The sequence below is a fragment of the Ciona robusta genome, chromosome 6, assembly GCF_009617815.1.
Source record: "Ciona robusta chromosome 6, ASM961781v2".
In the NCBI taxonomy this organism is placed as follows: Eukaryota; Metazoa; Chordata; class Ascidiacea; order Phlebobranchia; family Cionidae; genus Ciona; species Ciona robusta.
The window spans coordinates 4,265,576-4,292,301 of record NC_143240.1 but is presented as its reverse complement, the minus strand read 5'-3'; the positions used below and the strand labels follow the sequence as shown (position 1 = coordinate 4,292,301).

The 26,726-nt window shown below is 36.4% G+C and overlaps 2 protein-coding genes across 4 annotated transcripts; one reads left to right on the top strand and one right to left on the bottom strand.

The window, feature by feature from the left end:
- Positions 1-10,626: 10,626 nt before the first annotated feature.
- On the top strand, positions 10,627-20,772 carry LOC149735143 (single-minded homolog 2-like). 2 transcript variants are annotated; one of them, XM_089880353.1, is made up of 10 exons: positions 10,627-11,101; positions 11,910-12,094; positions 15,432-15,625; positions 16,087-16,182; positions 16,403-16,516; positions 17,883-18,088; positions 18,525-18,631; positions 19,140-19,287; positions 19,468-20,033; positions 20,286-20,772. In XM_089880353.1, the coding sequence occupies exons 1-10, from the start codon at positions 11,037-11,039 to the stop codon at positions 20,639-20,641; spliced, it is 2,037 nt and encodes a 678-aa protein (XP_089736479.1). In that variant the 5' UTR covers positions 10,627-11,036; the 3' UTR covers positions 20,642-20,772. The 2 variants fall into 2 exon arrangements, with proteins under 2 accessions (XP_089736479.1, XP_089736480.1); XM_089880354.1 differs by lacking the exons at positions 10,627-11,101; positions 11,910-12,094 and adding an exon at positions 14,013-15,136.
- LOC149735142 (vacuolar protein-sorting-associated protein 36-like) lies at positions 20,731-26,375 on the bottom strand. Of its 2 annotated transcripts, XM_089880356.1 has the most exons (10): positions 26,100-26,212; positions 25,784-25,924; positions 25,104-25,243; positions 24,480-24,624; positions 23,956-24,006; positions 23,658-23,744; positions 23,025-23,135; positions 22,424-22,624; positions 22,134-22,283; positions 20,731-21,478 (listed from the first exon to the last, which is right to left on the bottom strand). In XM_089880356.1, exons 2-10 carry the CDS (start codon positions 25,877-25,879, stop codon positions 21,305-21,307), a joined length of 1,155 nt encoding a protein of 384 aa, XP_089736482.1. In that variant the 5' UTR covers positions 25,880-25,924; positions 26,100-26,212; the 3' UTR covers positions 20,731-21,304. The 2 variants fall into 2 exon arrangements, with proteins under 2 accessions (XP_089736482.1, XP_089736481.1); XM_089880355.1 differs by lacking the exon at positions 25,784-25,924 and having other exon boundaries at positions 26,100-26,375.
- Positions 26,376-26,726: the final 351 nt, after the last annotated feature.

The following is a 26,726-nucleotide window of genomic DNA, read 5'->3' as shown; positions in this document are numbered from 1 at the left end:
TATCCAAAATGTCAGAAACTTTTATTCAAAAACTTCCTAAATGTGAATATGGATAGAAATGACTTTCTACCCGCTTTTAGTCTTTTTTTATAAGTTTGTTTTTATTGTTTATACTGTAATTTACATCTTGTCAAACTCCAAAAGAAAATTTTAACGATGTCACTTTTCTTTTAATAAAACCTTTGTAGCATTTTCAGAAGTTTGTCCCAAAAATATAATTCGAATTTGTATACAATAGAGTAGGGGAAGATGGGACACCGTTATATCAACTATTTTCTCATCCCATTTGGTAGTAGACAAAGAACATTCAAAGAATTGTAAAACCGTATCCTCGGGACTCTTATAGACTGTTGTTAATTGTTGATTAGGATATTTGGATATTAAATGCTAAAAGGTGTCCCGTCTTCCCCACCCTACTATATCATATATCTATGATACCAACATCATCTATCCGCACAACGGCGCCAAGGAGCTGGTGTTTTGTAAACAACGGTAGCAAGTCTTTTAGATTTAAAAAATACTTTTACTTAGAGGTTAAATACGATAATGATGTTGCATAAAAAGATTATTTTTGGCTTTGGTCTTGCAATAACAGGTAGTATAGGTAAAATAAGCACCAGTATAAAAGCATGAGGAGCGTTTTGTCCAAACAATACGTCTTTTATAATTTCGCAAAAAAAAGTTTTTTTTCTTTTTTTTCTAAAAATAGCAAATGAACCTTAGCGTTGTAAAGAAGACCTAATTTCGAATCGCCGGCAACATGCCTTAAAATGTCGCAAGTGCGGAAATCTATGAAGAGGTAACGTAATGGCCCAAGGTAGCCCTATGTTAAGGGTGAATAGGCCCCCTTGTTTGGGGTTGAAAAAATAACAAGTGTTGTTATAAATAAATGCAGGTTCTTAAGAGGGTGTTTGTTTGTTTTCTAAATTGGAATTTCGTCATTTCGAAATACGGGGAAAGTACGAAAGGTGAGACGCCATTTTGTTTCGTGACGTCATTAAACACATGAAGCCTAAGCATTTTAAATTAAGTTCATGTGTAAGTTAATTTGAATCGTTTTTTTTTGGTAGAAAATGGCTTGTAATTTTAAGGGTGAGTAAAATTAAAGTAATTCCAATTACTGATCAATTAAATACATAATACATGGCAGAAAATTGCAGCTTAAACTATAATAACATTAAACCATTAAAGCGCCATAAAAGCTTATCTGCAGTAGAAATAAAAATATACTACTGTGGGGTAAGATGGGATACCGCTAGCACATAACATCCCATATTTCTCATTGTGTTTTTAACAATTAACTAATCTTCTTTGGAATCGTGGGAATACCGTTATATAATTAGTAAATATTATTTGTTTATTACCAAATAGGACGAAAAAAAAATTAAAAACAAGCACCATCTTTTCCCAACATACTATACTCAGTATATTGCAAATGAACAAAAATATATAAAACGCTATAAGCCAAAGTTATATTCATATATCTACCAGCATCACCTTTATATCTTAGCCCGCTGGTGCGAAGTATAATATTTATTATCGTGATCAATTATTTGACCAACACTTTATATTATATACATTGGTCATATTATTTACGTTTTTATTTTATTTTACTTTCCCATTTGTCGTTAAATGTGATTTTGTTGTCTTTTAAAGCAAACCAAAGGCATAGAGCAAAACTGATCATAACGTTTTTACTTCGCAAAAATTGCAAAACAAATTATAACAGTTTACCATTATACAAGATAGACCAAGTTTCTGACAGGTTTAAAACTACAAAGCGGTAACAGCGTGTACCAATACTACATAGGCATAACATTACTTTGCAAAATACAATTTAAAAAAATGTAATAATCTTTTAAGACTTGATGTATGATCACCTATGAAATATACTTATCACATGGCATATTTCATATAAAATATCAAATTAAAAATATCATAAACTTATAACATAAGTGCAAGTCCAGTGCATTGCTTTACTATTACTTCGTATATGAATGCGCTTATCTGCATACGCCCACCTGTGCGCACACGACACGTTAAGTACATAAGTAAACCTCTTGTGTTCAACAGGTGCACACACATAACACGCAGGGAAAACTAATGTTTAAACCAGACTTAAAAATCTGTGATAAGATTTAAGATAAGTCTAATTAATTGGTATTTTAATTAATTAAAAGTTTAACAGCAGAAGTTAGTTACGCTATATTGTATATATTAGTTTAATTTGCAGTAATTTATCCTAAATTATCAAATGTTTTATATTTAAATGGTTTAAACCAATTCTTGTCGTAATAATGGCAAGTGTAACATCACCATTTAACCAGTATGACGTCATACACAGTATTATCTGTTAAAAAGGCGCGAAAGATTTTAAATTAACGTGGTTATACATTAGTATTATTCAAGTATAGCTAGGGTATTATGAGAAATGTATTTTTTTACAACGTACAGCAACAGGTGTTAGTAGTTAGATAAGAACTGTTGGTTCGTTTGTCCATTTTGATATTCTATCAATATTGTTTGTCATGAATCATTCCATTGTTTGGTCAGCAATGATTAATTGTTGTCAAGTATTTGTACGTAAGTAAAATCAAATATTTTAGTTATTTTTTTTAAATAAATTTTTATTTAAATGTAGCAATGTTAAGCGCTTAGTGAAAGTAAAAACAAAATGGTGGATGCGACCTTTATGTTGTGTATTGGACGAATGTGTGACCGCGGAGTGTTAAGAATTAAAACCAGTTTAAAAATATACTTTTATAAAGGTTAATTTAAATATCTTTACATTATGTAACTATTAAAATGTAGATATATGTTTCTAAACGAATTTATCATTTAAAAAAACGCGGAAGAATTTTGTTATTTCCCATTTTAATTCTGAAGTGATTAAAAATTAATGTATACTCAATACAGACATTTAATGCACTGTTATAGAAATATACGCAATAAACAAGCAAAACACGTTTTGTTAGATAGAGAACAGCAATCTTCTTTAGTGACAGGTGTTTATTGTTTAACACAATTAGATTTTTTTATATCATTATTTTCGATACAAAATATTTTACGCGCGGCGCATAAGAACACAAAACATGCGGAAAGTATGTAGATTTTCGACCAAGACGCTGCCCGAAACGATGTGAAAATACTAAACCACGTTCAAACACCCTGAAACGGTTAATCCCTACACACACAAGGCTATTATGACGCGACAAAAGCCATTATTCCGTCATCAAAAACGCCGAAATTTTCACAGGTTGAATTTACACCAGATGTGGTATAAATGTAAATATCAAACTTTTTCGCAAGCAACTTAAACGAGAGATGTGAACACCAGATACCGAAAACAATGATAGCAGATAAACTATACTGCGCATATTACTCGCTTGTATGAGTTAGAAAAGGCGCCGAATTTGAAATTTGAGTTAAAACGACGCAAAATCTATATAGTAGTGTGGGGTTATAGGCATATAACGTTTACTCGCTCAAATAGATGAAGAAAAGGGACCAAAAGTTAAAATATTAAGTTTATATTGCCGCAAAGAAAATATCAGATGAAAGTATAGTATAGTAGGGTGGGGGAAGATGGGACACCTTTAGCCCATAATATCCAGATATCCTGACCGTGTTGTGAGGATACGGTTTTATAATTCTTTGAAAGACCTTTGTTTACTACCAAATGTGACGAGAAAATAAAATTAAAAGGGGTCCCATCTTTCCCCACCCTACTATTTTATTTTTTTCATGCTAATTTTTGGCATCTTTATTTTGTAGTGTAAAGTTTATTAAAAGTATTACCTACACACACTCGTCTAAACCAATTGCTGCTGTTAATTGTTAAAGAATTTTAGCCCAACCTATAATGGGAAATGGGAAGCGTATACTGTATTAGGTAAAGTTTTAAGCTGATTAGTTCAAAGCGTGCCTATTATTTTGTACTGACAGAAGTGATTTATTAGTTATCCCTTTCCCGAGTTTTAAGTTTACCAGATACCTGATATTTAGTTTTATCTCCCGACAGGCCATGAATGGAAAACATTTTAAGCGAGGAAAAAAACGCTAGGGTGTTGGGGTTAGAGAAGTGTTTGCGCGCTGCTGAAAGACACTTTTCGTTCGTTTTACTTTCTACTGTAACGTGTGTGGGCCAGCGAGCGACTTTTTTCTCTGATCTTCTATTAAGTTTTAAAGAAAGGAAATCAGAAACCTACAGAAAACTGGCCTGGGGAGCATTTTCGCGAATAATGACTATTGTTGCATCACTATCGGATTGGTTGTGACGTAACACATGAAATTATCTGTTACAAAGTACAAAAATATTTAAAAATTGACCACGCTGTGGTTAATTTAAATTGAGACACGCGTGTTGCGGAAATCTAATCGGAAATTCAAAAATTTTAAAACACAAATTCCCAGGAATTGTTGAAAAACGTGTTCGGCGCTACATTGGCTCGGTAAATAAACAAAAAATCCAATTTTAATTTCAAAAGCGTTGGTAAACATCGGTTTTAATTTTTTGCTATACAAGTCTTAATTTTTGTCTTTATTTTGTTAACGTAAACCATTTTAATTTTGCTGTATTTCATTTCATTTTTTTGAAAGCGATTAACAAAAAAACGTTTTATTTTTGGCGAAAACCGTTTTCGACTGAACCATTTAATCCTGATAAGAAATCAAAGAGGTCCGAGCTTTCGATGGCCAGAAAGGTGTTAAACCTATTGGTAAACAAGACCACGCGTTGCGGAGAATACGGGATTGAGGTGTACTGGGGTTTGTAAGTTAAAATCACCAGAACGAAAGAGGAAGAAGGTGTGCGATTAAAAGAGTCGCTTAACCTAAGGTGTATAGGAATAGCAATTACACCAGTTACTCTAGGATAGGTAGTTATACGATTTCCTGGTTGTTAGTACAGTTTGATTTTATTCTACATCATGGATGAGGTCCTGTATAGTAAGTCATGACAGGGATTCTAAAAAAATTAAACCAGAGTTGCCGATCACCCCAGGTTAAGTTTATTTAGTACTTTTTAGGATTTGATCAAAAAATCACTAAAATTGTATTTCTCACAGTACTATAGCTATGTAGGACAACTGGATACTACGATTTCAAGATTATATAGGTTACTAAAGCTTATACAAAATTGTTTAAAAAGCATCAGGTCAACCATATGCGGAGAATCAACAACTAAAAGTAAAGAATCTAAAATTTGTTCCTTTCTATGCCAAGACAGATATTTAATTTGTAAATTTGACAGTTTGTAACTGGTAGGTGGCTCAAACTATTTATTAAAATACAGTGGTTATTGGTACCATAACTTAACATTAGTTTTTATATTTCTAAATACACCATGTTAAAGTATGGCAGGTCTTGGCTTTTAAAAATTACACCTTAAGTTTCGTAATACATGTTAAATTACTATAAACTAAATTTTAGTTTGAGCAGTTTTACTATTCGGCGATACATAGCCTACTATCTGTCTATGTACAATGGTATATTACGAATGTTAAATAAAAAACAAACAATGCATACATAAAATAGAAAGTGTATAAAATCTTAATTGAAAAAAATAGCCCCATAATAGTGTATGGCCTCGTTCTATTTTCTACGTAAACTCTATCTGTATCCTATGTAACATGTTTAGCGTACACACTTAGACAGTTTAATCTCTTTGCAAAGCGTCAAAAATTCGCAATATTTCTTTGAAAATCGCGACATCAAATAACCGCAGGTGTCCGGCTCGGTTAATTTACACCTTTTGCCCTGTACGGTCGGTTAAGTAAAGTAAACATGGATCGGTCAGTTCAAAAGTAAAACGCAGGTCACTAAGTGGACAGTCAACTTACGCTTAAAGGGTGCGTGCTGATGGAATATGAGAACTGAGGATATACCGGTTTTAGATTTGGTGAAACTATAACTTTGTGTGTTATAGTAGGGTGGAGGAAGATGGGACACCTTTAGCACATAATGTCCAAATATCTTGGTCGTGTTTTAAACAATTAACAACGGTCTACGGAAGTCGTAAGGATGCGGTTTAACAATTATTTTAATGTTATTAGTTTACTACCAAATGGGACTAGAAAATGTAATAAAACGGTGTCCCGTCTTCCCCACTCTATACTGTATATACCAGTATAATTGATTTTGTGAAACTGTTACCGTATGTGTTATACCTTATATCTATTAAAAGTTAAGAATCTGTGCAAAGCTCTTATACTTTATTATATGAAAAATCGCGGTGACATTGGAATTGTGAAGAGTTTCAAATCTTAAACAAAAACGACAAACAGTCCAGTTATAGCGTTTTCCAAATATATACATTTTCACTGTTTTAACTCATATTCCATTAAAATATGATAATGTGTTAAAACCGATTAGCATAGAGATGAAAATGTGTTTACTATATACTAAATGGGACGTTCAAAATAGACCAACTTAACTTTTAATACAAAAATATCTACTAGATTTGAAACAGCTAAAATTTAACCTAAACGTAAGCGACCGTAATTTGTGAGTAATTCACCACCGTTATTACTGATACTTCTTACACATTATTCGCCGTACTTAAACATTTTATTGTAAACTACATTTATTTGCGTTTCCCGTTCGTTTGCACCGAGCCAGCGTATTGAAACGACGCGAAATGTACATACGGATTACAAAAGCGCCGCGATTTTGCTTTGCTAATTGTCTGTGACATCACAGAGCAAACACCATACCACCTGTGACCGAACAGAGCCGCCGGTATAATGACGAAAGTTAAGCTTCGACCACAACGCAAACTATTGGAAGCTAGCGTAAAGCTACTCGATCGAGCATACGGTATATATGTATAACTAAAATAAATCAAGTTTACAACGCAAAGTCATAACTCAAGGCAGAAGCGAGCGCATCTTACTGTACAAACATTTGCACCAAAACTTGATAAATTATCTAAGGATAGAAGGGGCCACTAGACTGTTTAACAGTAATGTATGGTACTGTGGGGTAAGATGGATACCGTTAGAAAATAATATCTCATATTTTCTTATCGTGTTTTAAACATTTAAGAACGCTCTTTTAAAGTGGTGAGGATACGGTTATGAAATTCTTTAATTATTCTTTACTACCAAATATGAAATAGAATAAAAACATAAACCGTTTTACTCCAACCTATAATATACAGCGAAAATAATGGATTTTCTCATAAAATGTCTGAATTAATGCTTATTCCAGACAGCGTTAAACGCATTTCAATACATTTTTCTGTATGTTTTAAATTCAATTCATTTTTTTACTAAAATTAATCTTTTACGAGCTAAAACCACACTTGTCGTATTAAAAAATGGAGTTCTCGTTTATAGAAATCGCAGAACACCGATATAGGAGTTCTATAGCGTTAAAGACATATGATATGTGAATAACTGAACCATAGCTCGTCGTTTTTCTGTTAAAGCCGGCGAGTGGTCGGACATTTTGTAAACCTGTACATAACGTCTGTGTGGTCTACAAATTAGACTTGAACATTAACAGTTAGTTATGGGCACGATGGAGGAGTGATAACGAATATTTCAAACTGCGTAATTATTTAAATATGTAGTAGAAAGTAGAATGTATAACAGCTAGCATAGCCTTATACAGTTTGTTAAATCTTAGGTAAATTTAAAGGTTGGGCATTACAAATATATATTTTAATGTGTTACTATTTAAATTCAGGAAAAACTGTATCCAAATTAAAGTTATGCTGGTGTTTAAAAAGTTAAATAGAACCACTTCTTGATTAATTAATTGCATACAAAGCACTCTGGATTATTGCGCAAGTATTGGAATTATCAAAGCTGTATGTAAGTACTGTTACGTCACAGTATAAATTATTTAATTGAATTTTGGCGCAAATTTCTATAAACACGTGTTAACCTAGTGATTGCAACTAGTCTTAAAGTAAAACGTTCTAAGCAAGCTATAAAACGTAATTTTAAAAATTCAAACTCTATTTTGATAGTACACACGCAATGTGGTATACCGTTAGCTCAAAATACTTATAAATTCTGTAACAGTAACGTTATAATTGCAAATTACAGTCCTATGCTAAACAACAACAACACACCTATACACTAGTATATGTTTTGCCTGGGGTAAAGCCTTACACCTGTGACTCATAGGATCCACAGTGCAATTTGAAAAAAATAATTTCAGAAGTTAAGACCTGTGTGCGATTATTATCTAAAATCGAAATTGTACAATTGCAAACGCTTGCAGAAATTTAAACTAGTAAGAATTTGAATTAATGATCCTTTTGTCCATTGACTGTAAACCGATTTGTATTTGCATTCAATTGCAATGACAGGACTGTGTATGGATTGTAACAGAACACCTCACATCACCTGACGACAGGTTTTCACAATGACCTTAGATGCCCCGTCTGCAAATTTACAAGTACATGCTGTCAATATCACGAGTGGTAATCAATAACTTGAAGTATTTTCGGATGGGATAAATAATTGCCTTTTAAATGGTATGGGAAAAAATAGTAATTAAAAATGCTCTATAAAATCATATTGCATAGGTTCAAATTGACATAGGTTTAACTGGAAAATGCCCATTAATTGAAGACAATGCTCGCTCAAAAAGAGATTAAAATCAGTAAAGGTGTAAATGTACATTGTACAAAGGTGTACTCATGGTATACCCAGCTGTACCAAGACACCGCCATGTCTTGTGTTATCAACCCAGAAAGTAAATGTTACGTTGAGAATCAGCATTGTGACGTAACTTCATCAATGGCCTACATCACAAAAGCATTTGTTCGATGCAACTTACATTATGAAGTTAAATTAAAACAAAGGTACCTCATTTATCTTTGAGTGTCAAGAACTGTTAAACACTTGAGACGGCGGCGGCCATTTTGTTCTAGGAGTGTCGAATTACTAAACCTGAATGGCAAGCTCCTTATAAGCGGCTTAAACTCTTCAGTAAAAAGAGTTTAGCACACTTAAAAGCGTAAAAACTATCACGTAAGTTACACCGCTAGTTCTAATGCAAGTTATACGCCTTAAATTATACAGAATATAACACAAAAAACGATACCGGGTTTTAATAACCCTTTTAAAGCGTCAACTGGTTGTTTAAACAGTTTTTTACCTTAATACTGGAGTATCTGCAAAATATTACACCCGTTTAAAAGTGCATAAATTGACTACTAAAAATATGATTTGTGAAATTAGTTTTAAAATTTGGGGCTAATTTGGTATAAACTAATTTTGCTCGTTTTCTGGATTATTTTTAACTGAATCGCTAAATTTAGCGAAGCGGTGAGCGCGATTCGTGACAATATTTGGTCAGGTGGTTTCTCGAATGCATTCCATCATTGTTGTCATTATGACGTCATACACGCGGGCAGTTTGACAATGGAAAGAGCGGCAGATGCATTGTTGGTTGGAACTCGAATCGCGGTGCATGGTAAACAGCGGTATCAAGATGTTTAAACACTGAACTGATAATATCGCAGCTACAGGTGTAACTTATTAAACCTCTCGTGTGAAAATACCGATATTTTGACAAACATATAACAGGTGCTGGGCGGGTATGCAAACTTTACTTAAAATTCATTATTTTTTACAAAAAAACACGTGATTTTTGTTTTAAAATCGCAATGAAGGCGACTTTAGTATAACGTTAAAACGTATTTTGTTAAATCAAAATAAATAAACTACCAATAAAGTAAAATTATATTATAACAAATCGATGCGAGCTTTTTAAGAAATCAGCACGACTTTAAAACAGCGTCGGTAATTGTTAAGAACACGGTTATGAAATATGGGATATTATGTGCTAATGGTAGCCATCGTACCCCGCAGTACCATATACATATCAACGTGTGTGGCCATTATGATACAAAGTCACAACAAATATTAATTATAACCGCACAGCCCTTGGACACGAAAATGCATGAAAAAGAAACGAAATTATATTTTAATTTGGAACTTCAATTAGTTTACTACACGAATTATAACAGAATACGTAAAGAGAACGAATTTTGTTTCGTTTACGCGCCAAAACGCGTTTGAAAACCCGCGATATTTACGTCACAAGCATAATGGGGCGTACGAGCGCCAACGTAGTTTTGAAACGGTACAATACGTGAGGATGTTTATTCGGGGATGAACCTGAACACAATAAAACTAAAGCAGGAATCCTACAACTGCTGCTTATAAGCCTTATACTGTTGGTGCTACATTTGCGGCGGCTGTATCATTGTGATGTATACAATAAGAAACTAGTGTTAGACTTTCTGCGGCGATTCTAGCGTTACTGTTCTATAACGGGCTATAGTGTTATAATACAACAGTTGGTGTACTAATGGAATATTTATTTAGCAGTTTATTCTACCGAGGAACTTGTGTTATTGCTATATCATTTATCTGCAGCATTATATAATGCACTAAAAGAACTTACAGTGTTATAACTATAGTCACCAGTCTTGCGACGTATAGAGTACGCGTTTATAAAACGAGTATAATTGTACAAGAAGATTTACTTAATAAGCGTTTACATATGTAAGTGGGTTTTAAGGACGACTGCAGAAAGGTAAGGTCAGTTCAGACATTTCTTAGTTTTTTACGCTGTAGTGTCGTTTTTTATCGTTTTTTTTACTGTACGCCAATTAAAAATAGAAATATCTACGCCGACCTGCACTGAACAACGCTGGGTGTAGAAATTTCTTTGATTGTTCTTTCAAGCCACGTTAACACGCTTGATTCAATTACAATTTAGGCATAACGTGACGTCATAGAGGGGTTTGTTAAAATAATTCTAGAACTTCAAAGTAAATAAATATTTTCTTTTTCGAGTATTTGGTTTGTGGGCCAGAATGAGCGCGAATGAAACGCAAATTATGACGCAAATAATGTGTCGATTGATGCGGTGATGTAACAATGGGGTAGAGACTGTTATACTGTGACGTAACAGAGGTGGGTTCATTGTGACATAACAATATACTTTATACACAGGTCGAACCCTGGTAGGTAGGATTAAGTAACATGTTAAACTAATCTTAAACACATATGATGGCGGCAATGGGTAAAGTCATGCACGAACGGAAAGGAAATGCATTGATTGGACATCAGAGGTAACTAGGACGTCTGTATAATAATTTGGTATTTATTTTAAGTGAATATGTATTCTATATGGGTGAGGTCCTACAGTGACACACGCCGTGTGACCTGGGGTTTAGGCCAGAGTTGGCCCATTACCACAACATTGTATATGCACAATCTATATTATTTGGGTCCTATAGTTAGGCGTCTTATCCTGTGTGTTTTCGAATTTGTAAATTTTTACCTATTTGTGGGTGTGTTTTAATATATATTTTTGAATTGTTTTTATTTATCAAAAGAATGATAGTACTAATTCGTGGTATCACCCAAAAATCGTCATGTATTCAATTTTGGAAATATTGGACAATATGTGGTTGTCCCATTTTCTTAGGTATCCCATATTCCCCACTCTGCTGTATGCAATTTTATTCCACATGTGTACGTGAGGTATAGCAAGATGCAACAAAAGACAGAAATTGTTAAAAAGCGCGGATTAAATCGACCGCAGTGTGACGTAATAAATGCAATTAACATTGTTAGCCGTATAGTGTAAGGCGCGAACGTGGCCACACGACTAATTTGCTTTAAATTTTAAGGTATAAACGGAACATAGCAATTGTATGAAGGGTATATGATCACCTAGTATTTTATGTCGCAGCTTTTCGACCAAAAATTTTAGCGTATGAATTGTTTTATTAAATATTCAAACTTATTTTCATTTTCTTCCAGTATTTTTAGTTGCAGCTTTTCGAAATTAAATTCTAGCTTATAAGTATTTTGATACTTTGATATTTCCTGTTTAACTTAAGCGTTAAGTTTTGAATTTTTGAAAATTCTCAGCGAAGAAAAAATGAAAGAAAAATCAAAAACCGCCGCCCGAAGCCGCAGAGAGAAGGAGAATTCTGAGTTTTCTAAACTCGCGAAGATGTTGCCTCTACCGTTGGCTATATCTACACAACTAGACAAAGCGTCGATAATTCGATTAACAGCAAGTTATCTGAAGATGAGACATGTTTTGCCTGAAGGTATTATGGTAGTACATGTATTGTAGGTTGGGGCAAGATGGCCCATGTTTCATCTGATTTTTCTGACCCGTTTGGTGTAGCAAAGCAAGAATATTTACAGAATCATAAAACCGCATTCTCAGGACTCTAAAAGAACGTTTTTAATTGTTCAAAACATGATTAAGAAATATTGTATAGCTCGACAATGAGCATGAGGTGTATGAATACACCATGTGCGTCTGGTGTATAAGAAGACACCTATGATATAAATCGACAGTGAGCATAAGGTGTATAAATAGACACCATGTGTGTCTGGTGTTTTAGAAGACACTTACGTTATAACTCGACAGTAAGCATGAGGTGTATAATATAAAAAATACGCCATGTGCGTCTGGTTTAAAACAAGGTTCCGTGTTATAATTCGTCAAAATCTTAAAAACAACATATAAAAAAGTCAATACCGATTTTAAACTAAACACATCAAATGCCCGCAACGTTAGAGGCAAAATGACTGCAGTATTAGACGCAGAATAAACGCCACGCAAACGGACTACAAACCAGAGAAATGGTCTTTACACAGATACGGCGCCGTGTTAGACTGGCAGTAACTCTATACCCCATTCAAGTTATATCGTACAATTGACTGACTTAGATAGATGGGTTAGATTGGAACTAAATGGCGATTGTGTAAAGCGGAGCGGCGATTATGGATGGGGGTAAAGAGAGTTACTATCCTATATACGTTGTATTGTATATAGCGAACTAAACTCATGATCAGCAGAGTTTCCGGACAGTAACTTGGTGGATAGTAACCTCTTTTACACTGATGGTGGACCAAGTTACTGTCTGAAACATCTGCTGATCACGAGTTTAGTATCCATTCATTATTACCATTATTACGTCATAAACACTTAGAAACACCCCCGTTTATCGCGCTTTTTATCTCCCACAACAATGACCTCTATGACGCATAATGACCGTTGTACTTGACGTTGATAGTGACCTCATAATCGAACCGTTACCGAACAAACACCGACAAAGAATTCAAAGCGAGTTGTCTCTTTCATCCTAATTTAAAACACACAAATACTAGTTTTACCCCTTTTTAGCTGAAATTTAACAAAAACAACTAAAAATTAATTTAAAACGACCAGATATTCTTAAAGTGCATAAAATTTGATTTTATAGCAAAGAATATGAATTATGGTATATTTTAGAATATGTGATAATGGGTTTTCAGAAATCTGATTGTGAAGTCACGAATTATTCATTGTGACGCGGTTTAAACTCTTTGTTACGTTACGGGGATCAATGTAATGTTTCTAATCCTGGTATTTGATGGGGAAAGTACGGGATATTTTGTTACGGCGAGTTAGGAACTTTTATGCGTTATATGCGGCTCGACCGCTGTTGGCTTCGCGTTCAGGGCGCGGTCACGTCGTGTACTCTATTGCCTAATAGTTTTGCAAAACGTAATAAACTGGTTGGGGGCTAAGGCACAACACGGGCCACTTGTTGGTAGACCGTAGCGAAAACTTAAGACTGTCTATGTTTGCACAGGGGTCTCCATTTTCGTATAAAACGCATTGGCCATATAGCGATCCAGACGCCGGGTTTCGGATCAGGTTTTCCCGCGGCGGCCACGGTCATTGACCCGATGTATTTGCCCAGATTGGTCGACGGATAACGGGCGGAAACTTGACGGCTGTCGCTTTTAATAAATCTGCAAACAGAAACCTAAATCCGAGCACTTTAGGGACCGTTTGAAGTCGAAACGCCAGAAATGCAAAGAACTTTTAAAAACATCAAAGAAAGAATAGTTCTGGAGTAAATTTTTAAACAGCTGAAAATTTGTATATTTTTTTCAGTGCTCTGCGGTAAATTTTTGTACAAAGACTTCTTATTTTTAAATTAATAATTTACTTTATTATATTTTTAAAATATGTAAGCGCGTGGTTTTTGATTGCCTATTTTTCTTAGATCCTATAACCATATTTTGTGCTAATAGTATTCCATCTTACCCCACAGCAATAAAATATTATAATTGTCATATTTTATTCCCGTTCAGTTGGTTTAACAAATTTTTGCAAGCCTTTGTTTCGTCATTAGTCATTGTGACGTCACAATACCCCGTTCGCACCTGTGCAAATGAACAGCACGGCGATTCAATTGTTACGTCATAGTTGAGCTTTGCGTCAGAGCGTCCAGCGCGTATTGTGACGTCACAAGAGCATATGTCCATTACAATGATGTTGTGTTAGCATGGATTAGCGACCGCGGGCGAATGTTTGAGGAAAGAATTAATTTTGACGCTTTCCGGGCGGTAAAATAACTGAACGCAAACTGTAAGCGGTGAAGACACGCGAAACCTCAATTTTTAAGCAGATTGGGCAAAAGATTTTACAGGTGTGTTTTAACGTAGGCACTAACATATAGTGCTGTGGGGTAAGATGGATACCGTTAGCACATAATATCCCATATTTCCTAATCTTGTTTTTAACAGTTAACAACGCTCTTTTAAAGTCGTGAGGATAAGGTTAGTTAATGCCAAAAAAATAGGAATACCAGCTTAAAAATGCGTTTTTTACATATAGTTGACAGTTAGTTTTGTATATATGAATACACCACTTAGCGGAAGAAGGATTAACTACTTAGTGACACTCGACACAACTTGGCGACACGCGAATTGTGACAACCTCTCACGGGGATTTATTTTTGTTATTTCAACGTCGTATTCGAACACCTGGATTTATTTTGTCCCCGATTTTCTCACGCCCACTTTATTTAACACACACGTGATGTCGCTGTTAATCCAACAGAAAATACCATTGATGACGACATAAAAGCTATTGTTCCGTCACAAGCCGAAATCAAAACACAACTTATTCAAAGCTGGATTAATAAATCAGGAAGGGGTTATAAACCGTTCTATATGATCGAGCTCCTATAAGCCTAAAGCGTGTAACGCAATAGAGCAAGACTTTGGGTTAAAAGCCGGAGTTAGCCCATTAACCTAGTCCTATAGTATACCGGCGATAACATGAAAAATAGCGAATTTCAAAGGTTAGTGTTAAATGAATAGACTCCTTAAGAAATCTTATTTTGTCTTAGACTTAAAGAGTCTATGGTTAAATGCTTAAGCCGCAACGTACGCCCATATACAAAATAACCCCTGCGTGTTTTAACGACTGCCGTTTTGCTGCTAATTCCCTTCTCTTCGTTGTTTTAATTATTTTGCTCTTCGCAACTGTATTCAACAAGAGATATAATAAAACTTATGTTATGGTATCCCCATTTCTAACCCACGTAACGTAAATGCTTTAAAAAGCCGCATAAAAATAATATTCTAACGTTACAGACCCGCCTAGTCCACCGTACACTCACTGTACATGGCCACGTGGAGCTTACTGCGGTGGGATTCGAACCCAAGAAAAGGCGTTCCTTGCCTCGCACCTTCTACAGTGCATGGATGGCTTCATATTCGTGTTGGGAGCGGATGGGAAGATTATGTATATGTCGGAGACTGTGTCAGGACACTTGGGACTTTCACAGGTAATACGTCATAGTGTGTGACGTCATGATAAAACGTCATTTTATCATGGCATGACGAAAAGAAATAAATACCAACGTTATAGAATATAAGTAGACGAATCAATGACATTTTACGTGACGTCTTGACGAAATAAGGTTTGACGTAATTATTATGGGACGTCCTGCTTACACAAATGTACTACTATTGGTCGAATGTATACTGCTTCTTTTATAAGGTTAAACACTCATTTTATGCCGGGTTTACTTTTGCGTCGCCATTTTGTAAACCGACGCACTCGAAGACACTGAAGACTGTAACATATATGAGAATGTAAGCAACACAAACGTATACCAATATAGCGCTGCTTATGTATCAAATAAATCTTGTAGTTTCTGTGTATGTAGCCAATGTATATTGATATATGTAGCCTATATACTAAAGCTCTAATTGAGCTTTTTTTTCTGTATATATTTTGTTCTAGGTTGAATTGACAGGCAACAGTATATACGAGTACATTCATCCAGGCGACCATGACGAAATGAAGGCTGTTCTAACTGCCCCACCACCTCCCTGCATTGTAAGCTGTTACTTTTGATACGCTAAACTCCCCAAACTTATTTTAAACGTATAATTTTCAACCGTATGCAAATACAACGACTGTGTAAAGATATGCAAACTAGAAAAGCTTCAGCAGCTCGACCGTGAGCATTATTCAAGTTTCCACCCACGACTAGAAATTTAAACAAATTCAAGACACTTACATTACCAACCGTATAACCACCGTTTTTTTACCCAAGAACCCAAGCTACCCACAAGTCTGTCCCGAATACGAAGCCGAGCGTTGTTTCTTCACTCGCATGAAATGTGTGCTAGCTAAAAGAAACGCTGGTCTTACCAGTGGAGGTTACAAGGTAACATGGCTGTCTCTTATGAATCTAAATATTAAAAAGCTTATTCACGAACAAAGTTACATACGTGGTAACTTATAAGCGGGCACGAGGTGTATGAAACAGAACAACCACGTTATAACGACTGTCGTTGCCTTGCCATGTGAGGATAAATAAGTTACATACGTGGTAACTTGTAAGCGGGTACGAGGTGTATGAAACAGAACAACCACGTTATAACGACTGTCGTTGCCTTGCCATGTGAGGATAAATAAGTTACATACGTGGTAACTTATAAGCGGACACGAGGTGTATGAAACAGAACAACCACGTTATAACGACTGTCGTTGCCTTGCCATGTGAGGATAAATAAGTTACATACGTGGTAACTTGTAAGCGGGTACGAGGTGTATGAAACAGAACAACCGTGTTATATTGACTGTCGTTGCCTTGCCATGTGAGGATAAATAAGTTACATACGTGGTAACTTATAAGCGGGCACGAGGTGTATGAAACAGAACAACCACGTTATAACGACTGTCGTTGCCTTGCCATGTGAGGATAAATAAGTTACGTATACGTGCTAACTTATAAGCGGGCACGAGGTGTATGAAACAGAACAATCACGTTATAACGACTGTCGTTGCCTTGCCATGTGAGGATAAATAAGTTACATACGTGGTAACTTGTAAGCGGGTACGAGGTGTATGAAACAGAACAACCACGTTATAACGACTGTCGTTGCCTTGCCATGTGAGGATAAATAAGTTACATACGTGGTAACTTATAAGCGGGCACGAGGTGTATGAAACAGAACAACCACGTTATAACGACTGTCGTTGCCTTGCCATGTGAGGATAAATAAGTTACATACGTGGTAACTTGTAAGCGGGTACGAGGTGTATGAAACAGAACAACCACGTTATAACGACTGTCGTTGCCTTGCCATGTGAGGATAAATAAGTTACATACGTGGTAACTTGTAAGCGGGTACGAGGTGTATGAAACAGAACAACCACGTTATAACGACTGTCGTTGCCTTGCCATGTGAGGATAAATAAGTTACATACGTGGTAACTTGTAAGCGGGTACGAGGTGTATGAAACAGAACAACCGTGTTATATTGACTGTCGTTGCCTCGCCATGTGGGGATAAATAAGTTACATACGTAGTAACTTGTAAGCGGGCACGAGGTGTATAAAACAAAACACCCGTGTTATAACGACTGTATTTTCGCGTGTTGCGACGACAAGATAGTGAAGTTACATTTATTCAAATATTCAATAAAAGTAAATACATTGTATGTGCGTAAATCCAAGCCAAATTAGTTTATACTACGTCTTATAGCAAACTACAATTCTTATTCTAACAAACCATACAACAACATCAGGTGATTCACTGCACTGGTTACATAAAGATACGTTACTTTATGTTCGATCAATACGATGGCAGTGGAGGAGGGTGCTATCATAACGTGGGGGTGCTGGCGTTGGGGCAGTCCCTACCTGCTACGTCACTCACTGACGTCAAACTGTATTCGAATATGTTCATGTTTCGCGCAAGCCTCGATTTCAAGCTGATATTTATGGATCAACAGTGAGTGTGTTAAAGTGGGCTGACTTTTACATGTCATACGAGTGTCACAATTTAGTATAATGTGCTTCTGGTGTATTACGAAGCACCCATGTTATAGTAGGGTGGGACTTTTTCATTCAGTTTTCTCGTCACATTTAATAATAAACAAAGACCATGTGCGTTTGGTCTACAATAAAACACCCATGTTATAATAAGGTGAAGTAAGATGGGACGCGTTTTCATTCCTAGTAGTAAACAAACAGTATTTACAATGTTTTATAACCATATCCTCATGACTGTAATAGAGTGTTAATTATTTAAAAAAAGACGAGAAAATATAAAATAATATGTTTAAACAATACCCATCTTACCCCACAGTTTTGTATACAGCTCGACAGTGAACATGATCTAACATATACGTCATAACTACAACATAATAACCATTATATATTCACAGAGTGTCGTCGCTACTGGGTTTTGAACCGCAAGACTTAATAGAAAAGACATTATATCATTACGTTCACGCAGGCGACCTGTTCCATCTAAAGGAATCCCACCAGAAACGTAAGAACCACGTGAAACAAACGCATCATATAGAATGCCAAGTGCGACGTAACGCGATCGCTTCTACTGTGACGTATGAATGGGCGTCTATTTGTTCATAGATAAAGTTGCGATGTGCAAAGCTGATTCTAATTAACGTCGATTATGACGTAACAGCCGGGGATCTCATAAAAACTTTATACAAAGATAAAATATCTTGTTCTCTTCGTCATGTATGACGTAATCGGTGACGTATATACAGTAGGTTGGGGTAATATGGTCCAAATATTCATGTTCAAAACATGATCAGAAATTATGGGATATTATGTGCTTATGGTATAGCCATCTTACCCCACAGTACTATATACACATCAACGTGTGTGGCCATTGTGATACAAAAATGACAACAAATATCAATTATAACCGCAAAGCATTTTAACACTAAAATTCATGGAAAAACTTACGAAAAATATTTTATACCCATATATACATTACACGGTAACCATTTTGCCCCGCTTATACATTACAGTGCTAAACAAGGGGCAAGTGAAGACGAGGTATTATCGGTTTCTCACCAGGCACGGGGGATGGGTGTGGGTGCAAAGTCACGTCACAATCGTCCATAACAGCAGATCGTCCCGTCCGCATTGCATTGTTAGCGTTAACTACGTCATAAGGTAAGCCAATTGAATGCGATTTGTAAAAGAGACTAGTACAGTATAAACTGTTCGTTGTAGACTTTTGTATGACGCGCATTTCGTGCCGACTGTGATTTTCGAATGAAAGGTTAGCACGCGCTTTTATTTGACATATTTTTTTCTAATTCCCTTGTTTTAGAAATTATGTTTTTTTTGCAGTGACGTAGAGAAGCGAGACATTGTGATGTCACAACACCAAATAGAACCTTCCAAAGTCAACCATTTTAATGTGAAGTCGAGCGGTTCTAGTAGGAGCAAAAAGAGAAAAACGAAGAGCAAAGAGGAGAAAAAAGTCTACACCGGTCGATTACGTAATAGGGAAAAACCCACGAATTATTCCGAGTCGAGTCCTGACCTTGCTGTTGCTACGAACGACGATGACGTAACGAATTACGTCACAAACGGGAATTCCCAAACTTCTGATAACGGAAGCAGTCCTAATGACGTCACGTATTACGAAAATGATAATTACACGTCATCGAAAACAGTAGACACGTATGACGTAAGAGCTACGTCATCAAAAACCGTCGTACCACACGCAAATCCTACAGAGTCTAGTTATGAACATTATAGAACTCACGAGCGTCATCTGACGGCTAGTGATCAGTACAGGTCGTACCATCATCACGTGTTATATCATTACCATCATCATCACCATCACGGGTTCACGAACGAACCGTTTCACGAATCACGAGATGAAAGGAAACACTACAACCCATACACAGGTAAGGTATACAAGATAATGCTACCACGTATGTAACTTATTTATCCTCGCATGGCGGGGCAACGACATTCGTTTTAACACGGGTGTTTTGTTTCATACACCTCGTGCCCGCTTATAAATTACCACATATGTAACTTTGTGGGTGATTGTTTTAATATAATTCGACAGCTGCTCTAAAGGTCTCAAACTCAAACGCGTAAACTCTGGGCTAGTAGCAGGCGCGCTTATATTTACACCACAACCCATATTTCAGGTCCTTGGAATGGATATCAGCAATATTACCCCTCAAGTGACGTCACACAAGTACCTCGACCAATCAAATCGCGAGAAAGCCCCGAACTTTGCAGCGACACCCAGTGTCCGAACGCTACCGGAAAATCCGAACGATGTGACGTCACAGAACGAAAAACAAACGAACGACGATACGCGAGAAGAAACTCTGTGACGTCTTCGTGCCGTTTTGCCCCAAACCGGAAGCCGCCGTATATGTCATCTTATGACGTCACAAATAATATGACGTACGACGCTAAATTAGCGGTACAGCAATTACAAGCCGACAGAACGATCGCACATAGGCCAAGTTACCCTCCTTATCTTCACACGACTTAAAACAGCACTTGCGAGATATGCAATAGTAAAAGCGCGAATCGTTGTCAACCCAGCTGCAATCAACCTTGCGCCGAATTCTCGAATGTTCCTTATGACGTAATTGCACTTTATTACAACAAACCAAACCGTGACGTAATTTGTGATGACGTTAGCACTTCAAATTGACAACGGGCATAAGGTTAACAACAGAATAGATTTAGCTAGCTTAGCTGACAATCAAAACTACTACCATAGTACAATATATATACACATATATATGTGTGTATTACATAAAAACTGCTCAGCAAGCACAAAGATAGCGTCATAAATACCATAAACATATGTTTAGGTATCTGTGATAACAGAAGCTTGAGTCAAATTTTTAACATCAATCATTAACATCATAGTTGCAGGTCAAAAGCTTGTATGTTAGATTAATAACTTGACTTGATTCGAAAACCAGAGAATTGGCTAAAGTAATTTGTAGCCTTAACACCAAGTAAGATAGAGATGCAGGCACATGCTTAGGAGTTGGATAAGAATAAGGAGCATTTTTGTTTCTTGCAAGAAAGCATTTTAAGCAAGAGGAACTCCCAGAAACGATAGCAAAAAGATTTGCAAGAAAATAAGTAATTTTTCCTCGAAAAGAGTTTAAGTTGGAGAAAGAAAAAAGAGAAAACTTCCTCAAGCAGCTTTTGAAGCGAAAAGGTTAGGGAAAAATCGAAGTCCTTGATCCGAATCATCTCTGCATAAGAGTCCGGATTTTTCTGAGAGAAGAAGACGTTCTTTAGCGAGGAGGACGGAGATATCTACGATAGATGCAAGCTCCTCGGAACTAAGGCTCGTACTGTCGGTTACCTGGGGTGTAATGTGATGGTTGTAATGATACAATATATATATTCATATGTACATACTTGAATGTAATTTAGAATAAAGTTTAATGTAATTATACAAAAATATATATATACATTTATGGATGGGATTTACAATCTATTAGAGATCTGGGATGAAATAATATACATTGTTTTGAAATGTGAATAAATAACAATATTTTGCACTCTGGTCGCTGTAAAGTAGGTTTGAATAATACACAACTTGGTAAAACTACTCAACCCACTGGAGACTAGAAGAATAAAATACAATATCGTCAAGACATCAAGTAACGACAGTCTTCATAACTCGCTTATGAATAAAACAGAAATGCAAAACTCCGGCATGACTGTTCCGTTGTACTCTACCAAAATGTATGTTTAGGTAGATAGTTAAATGGGAGTAATAGTGGGTCAATTTTGGAGTTCTATGGTATAACTTAGCGAAAATAATAGTTATAACACAGGTGTTATACACCTCGTGCCCAATTACAAGTTACCACATATTAACTTATTTATCCTCGCATGGCGAGGGCAACGACAGTCGTTATAACACGGGTGTTCTGTTTCGTACACAGTTTACATATGTGGTTGTGTTTAAATAAAGTTTTACACAACGAACGACCAAAGTATAAAGTACCAACCAGTTGAGTGGTTTGTTGAGTTACTTTCTCATCACTATGCGAGTCTGATTGTAGAACCATCACCCCTGTGTCGAACTGACGGAGTTTGATTGACAGGTTGAGGTGGGTTAGCATACGACAAGCGTTGAGGAGATCTTCAGGTGATAGAAGCTGCAAATGGGGAGTAATAAATTAATAAATTAACTCTAGCCCGAAAAAGGTTCCTATGGGGTGGCTTGGTGTTAAACCTCACCCATATGAAAGAGAAACCCACATAAATAACTACCACACACATAGACAACTCCCATTACCTCCATACCACGAGCTCTATTGATCCTACAGTAAGCATCTGTGAGTAGGATCATCCCACCAGCTTTATCAATCTGTGGAGCTAATGACTTGGACACCTCATGTGCTAGTTGTTGGTGGTAGTGGGTACCGGAACCATGGGTTTGTTTGGTCACAGGGTTGGGAATACCAAGGCTTAATAAGTAAGATTTGAACTTTACGGTCTGGAATAAAAGAGTAAAGATTGATGTAACTTGTTTAATCTTGCATGGCGGGGCAATCCAGGTCTTATTTTTCATACACCCCGTGCCCGCTTACAAGTTACCACGTATGTAACTTATTTATCCTTGCGTGGCGGGGTAACGACAGTCGTTATAACACTGGTGTTTTGTTTCCAACACCCCTTACGAGTTACCACGTTTGGACCACTCATTTATGAATTACCACATATAGACACACTACAACACAACCATAGACACACTACAACACAACCATAGACACACTACAACACAACCATAGACACACTACAACACAACCACAGACACACTATAACACAACCACAGACACACTATAACACAACCATAGACACCATATACCCAACATAGACACACCATGACTGTATACCTCATCATCAGTAATATCTCCTTTCTTATCTTTAATCTTGGCAGCAATAGTTGTTGATAAAGATACCATTTCCTTGGCTTTCTCCATTAACTGGGTCAAGTCTTTGAAGGCCTGGGTACAAACATGTCTAAATATATAGTATCATGGGGTAAGATGGCTCATCAATCATATAACAGAGTGGGGTAAGATGGTAACCGTGAGCACTAACTTTAAAAACGTGATTAGGAAATATAGGATGTTCTGCTAACAATATCCATCTTACCCCAACAGTATTATCGAGTTAGTTGTACCGATGGAATACCTGAAGTATTATTATATATGGAATTGTGGACCTTATTGATGTATCTATATTGTAGTGTCCTTGTTGTGTATTGACTATATAACGTAGTAGTTTGTTTTTATTTTATTTATTTTACTACTTATTGGTTTGCATACTTCCGGTACTCTCTTCTGATATCCTTGTGGAAACTTGAGTGACTTAACAATCAAGTTGCTAAAGACCATATAAACCACATAAACTCACAAATAATATGCTAACGTCTCTTTGCCCTTTCATTTTTAACAAGTAACACATTAAGGTAGAACTTACCGATAATGGTATACATAAGATCCTACACTACAACATCAACTTACAACTGATATGCTAGCATCGGTTTGTTTCTTCTCTGCTTCAATCTTCCTCTCAATTCCAACGATGCCAGAAGCGCGTAGTCGACCCATCTGTTGGCATAACTTTGTATTAAAATTACTTTGGAAATACAAATAACCAAACCAGTTCAATTCCTGATTAACAGTAATTGCTCCAACCCAGTGGTCACTGATGGGTTGTCCAAATTATCAACCATACATAAAACAATCACCCATAAAATCACAGTGGGCTCTAGGTGTATAGAACAGAACCCAAAGTCTATTTAAACAACAGTAGACCAACCTCTGGCGTTGACTTTGTAGCTCGTCCCATCGTCTTTTCCCAAGCTTTGTTCTAGTGGGAAGTTTAAGAAAATGATTTAGTTTGTTTCACTAACATTAGGTTAGAATGGTAATTCAATAGCCAAGGGCTAATGACATAATCACAAAAAATGTTAAGTGTCGAACAGAAAGGCAGGTAACCTTGGATTGATGTCAGAATTGGCCCATTAACCCAATATTTTATGTCAGTACAAAAATTGTTTTTTTTATGTGCTTAAGACCTATTTACATAGTATATATATATGCATTTAAAATAATAAACAAATGAAATAATAAATAAACTTATTTACAAAGTACAAGTAAACTTACATGTATGGCTTGATGATGATTAACCCAATATTTTATGTCAAGACAAAAACTTTTTTTTCACTTACAAAGACCTATTTCATCAAAGATTCAAATTATTTACATTGTTCATGTACTTTTATTTACCTGTTCATGTACTAAGGATTTTTGTATCTATTGCGACTTGTCAAGTCAACTCACATGTATGGCTTGTTGCATCTTATGAGCAAACTCTACGTCCCCACCATGTTTGAAAGCAAACCTTACGAACCCATGCGAACTACGAGCTACAGGACCGGGGGGTTTGTTGGTGGGCACAGCTTGCAAGTGTAAGGATACTTTCGCACTGTGGGAGGAAATAGGGAATTTGAAATTCAGGTTGTGTTCTTGTTTAAATTAACTTACAACAAGATAACCTACTTAAGTCATAGCTATTTAAGCTGCTATTTAGTTTGTAGACACTTAACAGAGATTCTATTCTATAAGGGTGAGGTCTTCAGTGAAGCACACCGGAGACCTGGGATTTAGGCAAGAGTTGGATCATTACCCCAACATTGTATATGCACATTCTATTCTATATGGGTGAGGTCCTACAGTGAGGCATGACATGGGACCTGGGATTTAGGTCAGAGTTGGCCCACTACCCCAACATTGTATATGCACATTCTATTCTATATGGGTGAGGTCCTACAGTGAGGCATGCCATGGGACCCAGGGATTTAGGTCCGAGTTGGCCCATTACCCCAACATTGTATACGGACATTCCATTCTATATGGGTGAGGTCGCAACATAGAAGCCTTTAACACAAAGCGTCATCAATCTACCTTTTCCCGATCCCCCCTGCGTGCCTTTCACAGAACACGGCAAGACTCAGATGTAAAGAAATACAGATTTGTGAATTACTGCTGTCTATCCATGTTAGTTTATGTGAAGTGAGGTTAATGTTGCCGTCATCATAGCTCGTCTGTGCTTGGAAAGTTAGAAGATTAGTTACCTTACCAGGGTAAATAATGTAACAATAATATTATTTAGGTTTTCGAATACGATAGCGAAGATCAGAATAAAAAATGCTGGTTTAAACAACAAACCGGATTCTGCTGATTAAAAATAATAAAAAAAATAACAACGATATTATGGAGTTCTCAGGGTACAAATATGAAGCTAAAATGTAGTAAATGGGCTCTACAGTCGGAGAATTTGACAGTACTGAAGAATCCTCTGGTATGTGACAGATTAGGCTGATAGAAAGTGTTAGGGGGTTGATGGTTAGTGGTTATAAGGGTTAGTACTTAGTAGTTAGGGGCTAGTGGTTACACTGGTTAGCAAATAAGGCGGGAGGAGGATTCTTCACTAGCACTATTAGTGGTTATATATGCGAGCAAGTAGTTACGTTCAGCCGTTGGATAACGAGCGGGGGGGTTCTTTACTAGCACCGAGATTTTAACTTTTGTTTTAAAGCACAATAGATTTTGTCTTGTACGAATTATTACACACTCCTACATACTTTTTGATCGCCATCGTAAATTCGGACGCCAACTTGGCTAAATAACTTCGTTTCTCCAGCTTCAATTCCACGATTAGACCAAATAAAACGATCCATTTTAATATATGCAGAATTTTAACATGGATTTAGCTGCGATAGTCACTATAAAGTAAATGTGCATTAGAACTTTTAAGCACACCGCTCAAGAGTTGTTTTTTCTCTTTTCTCTCTCCTTTATTCTCTTTTCTCTCTCCTTTAGAGAGAGGTTAACCTCGCTAACGCCCACGTGCGGAAACATTTTCGGCGGTTTTACGGCATAACATGAAAAATATTTCACCTTCGTTTTCAGTTTATTAAATAGAGTGAAGACATTTGGAAATTGGACGATAACTTCAACGGGTAAAATAATGACAACAGCACAAATTAAATACAACATATTTGAACATTTGCCTATTGGTCTAAATTAATTTCCTTCTGTAAAATTGGTCTAAATTAATTTCCTTCTGTAAAATAAAGAACAGGATTAAAATACCTTCATAGTTTATGTGGCTGGCGTTGGTGGAAAGCCACTACGGCACGACAAGCCCCCAGCCAATGGTAGTGGGTTTCTACTCTGGTAAGAAACCCCTTGCCATACCCAGGCAAGGTAAAACCAAACCATATAGACAAAAATAGTAAGGAACACACCAACAAAAAGACAAAAAAGGTACAGCGAGTGCAGCGACATACATGTGCCAAACATACAATAAACAACAGTGCATTCATACAAAAACGGGAATTTATCAAAAAGTAATTAACGCGGACATAATCATTGAAACATCTACAAACAAAATATGGTTCAAATCCTGAAGGATAATCATCTGCAGTGTACACCATATTGAATGTCCGACCGCAAGGAGTCGAAGCCAACAACAGCTCCGCATGTCCCAATCAAAAGGTAAGCGGCCATGTTGGTACCGCGATA

Bases quoted from the DNA above. Each gene is read 5' to 3' on its own strand.
- LOC149735142 (XM_089880355.1), bottom strand. From the start codon at position 26,198: ATGTTGTATTTAATTTGTGCTGTTGTCATTATTTTACCCGTTGAAGTT. The intron at 23,745-23,955 runs GTTGGTCTACTG...TTATGCCAACAG, and splicing joins CTACAAAGTCAACGCCAGAG to ATGGGTCGACTACGCGCTTC. The intron at 23,136-23,657 runs GTAAGTTGATGT...GTTTGTACCCAG, and splicing joins CCGATGCTAGCATATCAGTT to GCCTTCAAAGACTTGACCCA.
- LOC149735143 (XM_089880353.1), top strand. From the start codon at position 11,037: ATGATGGCGGCAATGGGTAAAGTCATGCACGAACGGAAAGGAAATGCA. The intron at 18,089-18,524 runs GTGAGTGTGTTA...ATATATTCACAG, and splicing joins CTGATATTTATGGATCAACA to AGTGTCGTCGCTACTGGGTT. The intron at 18,632-19,139 runs GTAAGAACCACG...TATACATTACAG, and splicing joins AAAGGAATCCCACCAGAAAC to TGCTAAACAAGGGGCAAGTG.